The sequence below is a fragment of the Tarenaya hassleriana genome, unplaced genomic scaffold (assembly GCF_000463585.1).
Source record: "Tarenaya hassleriana unplaced genomic scaffold, ASM46358v1 Cleome13, whole genome shotgun sequence".
In the NCBI taxonomy this organism is placed as follows: domain Eukaryota; kingdom Viridiplantae; phylum Streptophyta; class Magnoliopsida; order Brassicales; family Cleomaceae; genus Tarenaya; species Tarenaya hassleriana.
In genome coordinates, this window is record NW_010963495.1 from 1120421 (window position 1) to 1130996 (window position 10576).

Consider the following 10576-nt stretch of genomic DNA (forward strand, 5'->3'; position numbering starts at 1 on the left):
GTATGTAGTTTTTTATTTATTTATTTACAGATTAAAAAATTTATCTTTTCAAAATATTTTTTTTAAAAAATCGGATGTATATACTTTCCAATTTATTTATTATTACAATAATATCATTCAGTTTTATCAGATTAAATGTTAAAAAAATAGGCGCGTCTTTTTAAGTCAAAGCTGGACATTTTCCCCCAAAGACGAAGCTTGACAATTTATGGCAGAAACGTAACATAATATTACATGTAAAATTTGCATATAATTAAGTTATTTATTTTTGTTATATCACATGAGGCTGAGACTCCAACGTTTATTGTAGACATACATGCATTACATATTGGCTCGTTTAAATTCCATATGTGGAGGCTTTTTTGTGACTTTCTATGGAAAAAACAATGCTAATATATTATAATTAATTAATGAGTGAGTGAAGTATTTGAAAAAAAAAATGGTAAATAAATTAATTTATGGCCGGAAAGAGGATCTGAAAATTAAGGGGCAATGTTGAATGTATGATGAAATCGAGATAGGATATTCTTTTGAAGCAACCTCAAAAGGAAAAGAGATTTAAGGGCAGAGAGGTTGGACTTTCAAACTTGAACCCATCACTTTGACTTTCTCTCCTTTCTCTTTCGGCAGATACAGTGCCCCCCCTCCATGTGAGTTGGTTAAGGAACATATATAGGGGAAAACTATGAGGTCAGGGTTCGATTCCTTGCTGCCTCTTTATCTCTCACCTGTCGTCTCTGTTAATTACGGCTGATTTACCTCCTACATGTGTGTGTTGCAGGTTCGTGTGCGTGAATTTGGGGTTTTCCTTGGTCCACGATGCTGTCCTAATGATGTCCTCGTCCGGTCCATTGGGTTATGAAACATTATACGGTGTTCGGTGTCTGACCCGAAGGGTTGTATGATAATAGGTTCACCAATGTATAAAAAAATATATTCAAATAAACTCTGATTTCCGACCTTTGCATGCAACACGTGAATCCAAGGAAAGCCCAAACATGATTGATCATTATTGACTAAATTTAAATATGCAATATAGCTTTTAAATAAATTTCAAATAATAGATAAATATAAACTAAATAATAGATACCTGCATACATACATATATATATATATATATATATGTATAAAGATGGGAAGAGCACCATACCAGATTTTTTTTTCTATTCTATATGAGTAATAATGATGGTGGTAGATGACTTCAATCTCATCATCATCATCATCATCATCATCATCATCATCATCATCATCCCACACCATTATTGTACGAATCATATTTTGTCCTGTAACTATCATTCCTTTTTTCATTCTTTTATTTGGATCAAAGATGTCAAGAAGAAATCACAGTTCCATTTTCATATATCTGATTTATGAATTATATATATATTGATTGAACTGAGAGGAGAGACCTCACAGTCATAGCCACTGGTGTGGGAATGTGGTGTCGAGGTTTGATGCCATTTCACTCATTACATTTATACCCAAAAAAAATAAAAAATAAAAATAAAAATATTGATGAAAAGAGACAAAAGACAGTGGACAAGACAGGCTAGATGATGAACAGAAACCTATACAACCTATGATTAGATTCCCCTAAAATTTTATATTTCGTTTTATTCTGTTCTGAGATTTGATGTATTGTCACCATTCATTCATCACCAAATCCATGCAAGCCAACCAATGTTGGATCCGAATGGTATTTTCTATAATGGATAATATCTACTCGTACATGTGCTGTTGGTTGTAATGCAACCAGTTCCATATATATATTTATTATTGAAATTTGTATTAGTTTCTAACTTATTATCATATACAATTTACCAAAAAACCCTAGCTTTTGGATACAAGCAAGCATTTGCTTTGCACCTTCATTAAGCTTAACGCGTTTACACAAGCTTAACCCATTTTAGTTACAGCAACAACATCAACTGAATACAGAGCCGAAGAAGAAGAAATACAGAGAAATATGAACTGAATGTATAGATGAGACAAAGGCTTTACGGTGTGGAACTTACGGACATGCTCGGGATTTGTCAGAAGTAGATGTCGGTTTGCTTGGACTGAGCCTTTAGGTCCTTCAGTTTCTTCAAGATGTTGCTGAAGTAATCCTGCAAGTATTTCTCTAGAGTGACTATGTCCTTCGAATCCACACCCAGTAGACTATATGTCTCCGCCATCGGGACTGCGAAAACTGTGTCGCTCGACAGTACCTGTACGTGTATCGGATCGGATATATATACATGTTTAGCGTATAAGTCATAACCTGAAACTAGCGAGATTAATCGGGCCTCAACGTTCTAATTAAGCTGATGAATTCTCGTATTGCAGAGACTGCAGTTTCTGTTTCTGCATGCTATGTTTCCGAGTCTGATGCGAAATCGTGAACCGAAACAAACGTTTTCCCCTCTTATTCTTACCTCTGTAAAGGCCAATCTATCAGCGACATCATTTGTCCACTGGAAAAACCGAGTTAACTGACGGGTGAGTCTCAAGACGGAAACTGGAACCGTCGTCACATTCGCGTCCTGCCCAGCAAGTCTCTCGCAGAGGGTTATGACCTGCACACAGCACGATTCGACACAGAAAGAGAGATTGAATTCAGGGTTTCTGCAGTGGATTTTCTTCTGGACAGAAAACACGGGTTTAGTTCTTACTTCCTGGGTGGTCCAAGCACGAGGGCCGGCAAAAGTGAGAAGCTTTCCGGTAATTGTCTCGTTCCGTAAAGCTACAAGTGTCAACCGAGCTATATCCTGATATAGCAGGAGAGCATATTAGTCGCTGTGTTTCCTCCCCGCAAGGCTTATACCTGGAACGAAATCTGTATACGCATCTATACCTGTGTGTCCATATAAGCAATACGTGTGGGAGCATCCGTTCCCCAAACCGATTTCTCCTCCAGAATTGGAACTGCGTATTGACCAATAAGGCCCTGCAAGAAACATATTTTACTCGAACCATACAACAAAAAAACACCTTGAAAAGCAAATCAAATGAGGGCACAACCATTCCTCAATTTACAGTTCTTGAACTCAGACCTGGTGTAAAGCTCGAAGGCTACTCGCTAAAGAATGCATTGAGATTCAGCTACACACAAAAGTTTACGCCTTTGGAACCTCTTATATTACGTTTTCTTCACGCATTTAGAACATGTCAATCATGTGGACATACGCATGACAAAACTCACTTGCATGAAGCCGCATAGCCGGATAATGACGTGGTTCAAACCAGACTGCTGAAGAAACTTCTCAGTACAATACTTGATCTCCATTAGAGGAACCTCGGGATGCTTGTCGCAATTGTGGATAGAGTAAAACACGAACTTCTGAATTCCCATTGCCTTTGCGCATTGTATCAGAGCAACTTTCCCTTCCCAATCTACCTAAACCTAACACACGGATCAGTCAAAATCCACACAGACACAAGATGCGAAACAGAACTCAGACGCATACCGTCTTGATGGGCTCCTCGGGCCGTCCCGTTGCACAATCGATAACGGTGTGGATTCCGACCAGAGTCGCCGGAATTGTCTCCGGTTTACTGAGATCCGCCTACGCAAACACAGACACCAAACATCAAAGGGTATACGAAAATGCACTGAAATAGTGAAATGCGAAGGAAAGATACGAAATTATTTCGTGGGTACCGACATTGACGACGGTGGCGCCCCAGTCCCGGAGGAAGTCGGCCGGGGCAGGTCTGGGTCGAACCAGGCACCTGACATCATACCCTTCGTCAAGGGCTCTCCGTACGATCTGCCTCCCTAGGGTTCCTGTGGCTCCCACCACCAGAATGCTAGTCGGTCTCACCGGCGTCCCCGGAGCCAAATTCGCCGCGGCGGCGCTGCATTTCACGTCAAAGTTCGAAACTTTCCGGTGAAAGGAACACGAGGAAGAGGAGGTGGAGGGGAAGACTTCCGGTGAGAGAGATCGCCGCCAGGAGAGGCGTCCGGCGGGAGCGGAGGAGGCGGAGGAGTTGTGGTGGCTGAGAGTGCCACGTGTCGCGAGCTGAGTGGGGAGTCTGAAAGACGCCATACGAGGGCTCTGCTTCTGGTCAGAGAGTCAGAGAGAGAGGGAGGGACGCGAAAACAAAAGTTGAGGGGGAGATAGAGAGAGAATAGTTGACGTGTGTTTAGCCACGTCAGCTTGTTATCTTCTGGATTAGATTTCGTTTGTTACCACCCAACATAAACCTCCGACGGAGGTAGAAGGTTTGAATTTGGAAGCGAGCACCAACCAATCCAAATGTTTAAAAGATGCAATAGTAATTTTTATTCTTCTGACTCGTGAGCCGACTCAGTCCCACTTTACATGGTATATTCCAAATTAAATTAATATATAATATCAACATTGATTATTTTGCAAGCCACAGATTTCACAGCATGGCAGAAAATTTTTATTACATGTTTTAGCCGTCAAAATTTTATATTAAGTTATAGTTTCTTGGACGCAACCTTTTCCCAATAAAATAAGTTCGAGGGCAATCGATGTTGAGAATATTACGGGGGACATCACATCATCATCATGCATGGCGGTGAAACACACGCGCGAGAGAGGGAGAGTGGGAAAGGATGCGCTGGGTTGTGTGTATAGAAGAGTTAAAATGCGAGAGAAAATCCACAATTCGTATCGAGAGGACTTCTTCTTCGTGCTCACCAGAACATTTAACGGCCACCCGAGATCAGAAAGCTCCGCCGGAGACGATGACCGGCACTGCGGGGAAGCTTGTCGCTTCGGCCTCGGAGGTCGACCTGGATCGACCTAACATCGAAGATTACCTTCCTTCTGGATCCTCCATTAACGAACCTCACGGCAAGCTCCGCCTGTATACTCTCTCTCTTTCCCCTCTACCTCTAGATGTGTGCACTCGTGTTCGATTGATTCAATCTCCTTATTAGTTGTCGTGTTTGAAGGCGTGATTTGCTCGACATTTCTCCCACGCTCACTGAGGCTGCTGGTGCCATTGTTGATGTAAGATACTTCGACTTTCCCCGTAATTTTTCTATGTTTTCTATTGGAATGTTTTGCACGAAATTCGGTGTAGCTGGGACTTGTTTTCGGATGCCTTAACATTCTGCAACGAATTTTTCCGAGCAATATTTCAATTATTTGCGTACAAGGGTCAGATTGATTTTTGATGGTGAGGCATTGGAGGTCAGGAAATGCATGATTTCTCGTTGAATCTGATGCATGATCTGATTGATATCCGCCTCTGGGTCGAGTTTTTGTTCTGGTAATAGTAATGTTGGGATGAATGGGCAGGACTCCTTCACACGATGCTTCAAGTCGAATCCGCCGGAACCTTGGAACTGGAACGTATACTTGTTTCCATTATGGTGCTGCGGGGTCGTTGTTAGATATTTGATTATCTTTCCCTTGAGGTTGGTTTATCTTGTTTGTCAAGGAACACCATAGACATTGGTCTTTATTATCCAATCAGATCAAGATCCTTCAAATTTGTAGTCATCTCATGGTTACGAGATAGGGGTAGCACCCTGTTTCCCGCATGCATGATTATCCAATTCTCACCTTAGCTCAAAACGCTAAGTCTTACATTGTTGTGTTTGATCTGTGCTGTTAACCGTTGAGATCTGCAGGTGCTTAGTGTTCGCTTTTGGGTGGATGATATTCCTTTCGTCGTTTATCCCTGTGCATTATCTGCTGAAAGGTCAGGATAAGTTGAGGAAAAAGTTAGAGGTGCGGATTATCGTTGCCTTATAAGTTCATTTTTGTTCTTTTGCCTTCTTTCACTGTATATTCCATTGTTCTTCCATCTAGATTTCTGGAAGTTTTATTTCATAGATATAGCTTTCTCCTATATCTTCTTCCTTTTCGTTTTTCCTTCCTGGTACTGGAGCACAAATCCTGATCCTTTGCTGATGAACCTTTCACTGTTGCATCCTGTATTATTAGAGGTGCTTGGTGGAGATGATGTGCAGCTTCTTTGTTGCCTCATGGACTGGAGTTGTTAAGTATCATGGGCCACGACCGAGCATTCGGCCTGGCCAGGTCTCAAGTCCACTTAAACTTTCTCTTAATAATTTCTTATCCTTCCCCCATTTGTCTACTCCATTTGAAGTTTATATCTGCTTAAGGAGTATTTATCGATCTATGTTTATGCTATGATTTTCGGGACAGATATATGTTGCCAACCATACTTCGATGATCGATTTTATTGTCGTAGAGCAGATGACTGCATTTGCCGTCATAATGCAGAAGCATCCTGGTTGGGTTGGTAAGTCTTATTGCTGTAATATTTTGCCTAAAGATGCAATCTTGATGTTTAATGCTATTTCTAATTTGTAGATGATCAATGCCATCGCAGATTTTTTTCTTGGTTTGCAATGATTGGTTTACTTTTTGTGCATTTTGAAAATTGTTATCTGACTTCTGTTGCTTGAATACAAAGGACTGCTGCAAAGCACCATATTAGAGAGCGAAGGATGTATCTGGTTCAATCGTTCAGAGGCAAAGGATCGTGAAATTGTAGCAAGGAAGTATGTAAAATTTTAATGTCCTTTAAAGCATTAGTACATACTCTACTCACATTGATCGTGGGAACATGGGTATCATATTTCAGGTTAAGGGAGCATGTTCAAGGGGCTGATAACAATCCTCTTCTCATATTTCCTGAAGGGACGTGTGTAAATAATCATTATACTGTGATGTTCAAGAAGGTATTCCAGACCTAGCTTCGAATACATCTTATCGTCTACAGATATTAGTGATCTGACTCCCTCATCTTCTTCACAATGATCGGGGAGCTTTTGAACTTGGCTGCACTGTCTGTCCAATTGCAATCAAGTACAACAAGATTTTTGTTGATGCCTTCTGGAACAGCCGGAAGTAAGAATACTGGCTTGTGCATATATTTCATATGAAGGAAATAAAGAAACATTCAACTAGTTAACAAAATTATGTTCCTTTTCTTGACCCATAGTGGGCGTGCGAAGAAAACAAAAGTAATGTGGGCCGTTTTGCCATCTCTGTAAGCACAGGAATGATATGACATAGTGGATGCTGTGTGCAGACAGTCGTTCACTATGCACTTGCTCCGATTCGTGACATCGTGGGCTGTCGTGTGTGATGTGTGGTATTTGGAACCCCAAACCACAAGGCCTGGAGAGACACCAATCGAATTTGCAGAGAGGTAAAACGTCGTTTTCTAGAACATTCATCAGAGCAAGCAATTGCCAGATGAAAAAAACGGTGTTTCTTCACTGGTAGAAAGATCTGGTCATATGGGAATTAACATGTATTTTCGTTTGACAGGGTGAGAGACATGATATCTGTTCGGGCAGGTCTCAAAATGGTTCCATGGGACAGATACTTGAAGTATTCCCGACCAAACCCCAAGCACAGAGAACGCAAGTAAGCTTACGTCTTTTGCTTCTTTTTTCTCGGCAATGGAATCTAGAACCATATCGGTATAAACGTACGGGTATATGCAAAAGCCTGTAGTTGTCAACCTACATGTGGAAAGGTTCAAGCTTATATCTTTGTTGACTTAATGGGCCATGGCTTGGAAGGAGAGCATGTATCTCGCCAACAGACCTGAATCAATGGCTAGTGTCACTCGTAGACAGGAACTCTGACTGTTCGTTCCTTCTGCTGGCAGGCAACAGAGCTTCGCGGAATCGATTCTGGCTAGACTGGATGAGCAATGAACGCAAGGATCTCATCCATCAAGTTCTGGCTTTTGTGGTTTGTTTTCTTTCTTGCCCCTCACACATATTACCTCTTGTGGTTTAATACATAATACATATAAATCCATAGTGTAAACTTTTCCAGGATTGAATACTAATCAAATTTTTCTTGTCATTATTTAATGACATTACTGTGTTGTTGTTGTTGAAGCTGTGATCTATGGACCGACAAGACAAGACCATGATACTTCCTGTGTCTTCTCTCTTAGTTTCATATAATCTCTAGTGGCAGTTGAATATGGTGATAAGATCTAAATCAAGATCTATACACACACACATACACACATACACACATTGGTATGTGGTGCAGAGAGGATGAGTTGCAGTTCTATGAGATGTGTTAAAAGTATCTATTGTTTTTAAGCTCTTGATATCATAAATTCTGTATAAATTGAATAATATATATATATATATTTTTTGAATGGGATTTTACAAACTCAAATCCATCATTTGTTGCTCCCGTTAAATGTCCAAAATACGAAACCATGAGGTATTATTAGTTCTTGAATAATTAATATCATTTGTGATTAAAGAGAACAAAATTTAGTGGCTTTACTTTGTTAAGGAAAATCCGCTGATGAAAATGATGGATCTATCCTCAAGGTTGACGCTTTACGCGAATTAAATAAAAACCGTTTACAAATTCAACCATAGAAAAAGGATACATTACAAAAGTCGGAAGAAGAAAAATCTCATTGCAAAAATGTATTTTTTAAGTATATTTCAGCAAATTTTATCCTAATTTAATTTTTGTTTTAGGGCTGAATCACTCCAAAAAAACATGGTATTTGTGGAGATATGGAGTTGACTTTTCACTTACGACAAACTCCCGTCGCATGGCTCTTCCCAACATAAACCTTAAAATGTGTCTCAAATGGTCAACGAAAACCTCTCCGGACAAGAAGAAGGTTAAAAAAAGTTTGAATTATTATTATTATTATCACATTCAATAATTTTCATGTTACCATTAATTCATTTCAGCATTTCTTCTGGTCAACAAAACTCAAAACCTGGAATTTTCTTGAAATATTTTACACAGTGTTCTTCTCTTCTGCATCTCCCTTCTTCTTCCTGGCTATATCCCAAAATCCATCCAGTTAACAGAGAATAGATTCTCCCACCAAAAAAAGAAACAAAAAATGGGAGTTTCCCGATTTACCCTTCTCCCTCTTCTCCTCACCGTCTCCTCCTTCCTCCTCCACCTCTCTGCCGCCGAAATGACCGGAAGCTTCAAGTGCGGCGGCGGAAGATCTGCCACGTGCAGCTCTCTCGTGGGTTTCGCGCCGCAGAACGCGACCACCCTCGGTGACCTCCAAGCCCTCTTCTCCGCCAGGGATCTCCAGTCTATCTTGGCCGCGAACGATCTCCCTCTCTCCACCCCACGGAACCAGCGATGGAGCGCGAACCAGACGATCAGAATCCCCATCCCCTGTTCCTGCTCCAACGGCACGGGAATCTCCAACCGCGTCCCGACATACACCGTAAAGGTCGGCGACACCTTGTCCGGGATCTCGTCGGTCGTGTTCAGAGGGCTGGTTCAGTTCCAGAGCATCGGGGATGTGAACGGGATCAAGGACGTCGACGTCATCGAAGTGGGTCAGAGGCTGTGGATTCCGTTGCCTTGCAGCTGCGACAAGGTGGATGGTGAGGATGTTGTTCATTACGCCCACGTGGTGGAACCTGGAAGCTCTGTCGAAAAAATCGCGGCTCAGTTCGGTACGGACAACGCGACGCTGCTGAGGCTCAATGGAATCTCCGGCGACAGCGAGCTTCTTGCTAATTATGCTTTCGATGTCCCTCTCAGAGGTAATCTTCGTAAACCCTGAAAAGGGACAACAGAGAGAAGATGTTCTTGTGAGATTTTGATTGATTTTGACCTGCCGATTTCAACTACTTGTTTAGCAAAATGATTAAAAGAATTGGCATTCGCAGATCTTTCAATCTTCTTTCTTACAAAGTTGGAAACTTTTTGTGTTTCATGACATGGGTTGATCTCCATTTTTAGACTTTCTTCATCTTCTGAATAAAAAGTTTCGAACTTTACTCCACAGTTTGCAGCTCTTCAGTGAGGAACGACTCACTGGACAGTCCGATGCTTGTAGTGAACGGCTCGTACACCATCACTGCCAACAACTGCGTCAAGTGTTCCTGCAATGCTTCCAGAAACTGGACGTAAGTTTCCATGTGAAATAACCTCATAGTACATGACGGCTCGTGCCGATATTTCTATAATCCTAAGGTCTTTTCCTCTGTATTTCATGGCCAGGTTAAGTTGCGAACCGTCTCAGCTTAAGCCAGCGAACTGGCAGACTTGCCCTTCCATGCAATGCCAAGGACAAAAGAGCTTGCTCATTGGCAACACGACCTCGAGCTCTTGCGGACCTCGTTCATGCGCTTACGCTGGTTTCTCCAACCAGACCATCTTCACTACCCTCTCTCCAGATTCTTGTCCAGGTCTGGTTTTGTCAATATATCTTCACGTTCTTCTCTAGGCATGGCGCTTCATTACACACAGCAGCGATGGTTACTAACTGAAATCTGGTTTTGTCCATGTCCATAAGCAGGGTCTCGTTCGGGGAACCATGGCTCAAGGTTCCACTCGGACTGGAAATTCTCGGTCGTGTCTGTTCAGTTGGTGCTCCTCTGTCTTCATCTTCTCTGGTAAAAAGTGATTTCAACGGCTCCTGTTTTGCGATGGTCCTCTTGTTCATTCTCGAGGCTTATGTTTTGCTCATTTGCTTGTTAATTTATGTATGTCCAATTCAGTTCCAATCCAAAAAAACAATGTGTGTATACTGAACTATCTTTACCAAAATGTCCTTAGAGAAGATCCCAAGAATGAGCTCTAGTTTTGGCTACTGAAACTGGTTTACC

The 10576-nt window shown here is 41.5% G+C and overlaps 3 protein-coding genes across 3 annotated transcripts; 2 read left to right on the top strand and 1 right to left on the bottom strand.

The window, feature by feature from the left end:
- Nucleotides 1–1835: 1835 nt before the first annotated feature.
- Nucleotides 1836–4085, bottom strand: LOC104807393 (uncharacterized protein ycf39). Its single transcript, XM_010532646.2, has 7 exons — nucleotides 3648–4085; nucleotides 3450–3548; nucleotides 3185–3379; nucleotides 2837–2929; nucleotides 2655–2750; nucleotides 2418–2558; nucleotides 1836–2210 (listed from the first exon to the last, which is right to left on the bottom strand). The coding sequence occupies exons 1-7, from the start codon at nucleotides 4029–4031 to the stop codon at nucleotides 2034–2036; spliced, it is 1185 nt and encodes a 394-aa protein (XP_010530948.1). The 5' UTR covers nucleotides 4032–4085; the 3' UTR covers nucleotides 1836–2033.
- A 525-nt stretch (nucleotides 4086–4610) lies between these two features.
- On the top strand, nucleotides 4611–8124 carry LOC104807394 (glycerol-3-phosphate acyltransferase 3-like). The gene is made up of 13 exons (XM_010532647.2): nucleotides 4611–4821; nucleotides 4910–4967; nucleotides 5259–5377; nucleotides 5594–5693; nucleotides 5910–6005; nucleotides 6135–6231; nucleotides 6406–6493; nucleotides 6577–6672; nucleotides 6756–6842; nucleotides 7027–7146; nucleotides 7269–7367; nucleotides 7615–7700; nucleotides 7854–8124. Exons 1-12 carry the CDS (start codon nucleotides 4700–4702, stop codon nucleotides 7661–7663), a joined length of 1131 nt encoding a protein of 376 aa, XP_010530949.1. The 5' UTR covers nucleotides 4611–4699; the 3' UTR covers nucleotides 7664–7700; nucleotides 7854–8124.
- A 507-nt stretch (nucleotides 8125–8631) lies between these two features.
- LOC104807395 (lysM domain-containing GPI-anchored protein 2) lies at nucleotides 8632–10530 on the top strand. The gene is made up of 4 exons (XM_010532648.2): nucleotides 8632–9508; nucleotides 9754–9874; nucleotides 9969–10156; nucleotides 10267–10530. Exons 1-4 carry the CDS (start codon nucleotides 8842–8844, stop codon nucleotides 10365–10367), a joined length of 1077 nt encoding a protein of 358 aa, XP_010530950.1. The 5' UTR covers nucleotides 8632–8841; the 3' UTR covers nucleotides 10368–10530.
- The last annotated feature ends 46 nt before the right edge of the window (nucleotides 10531–10576 follow it).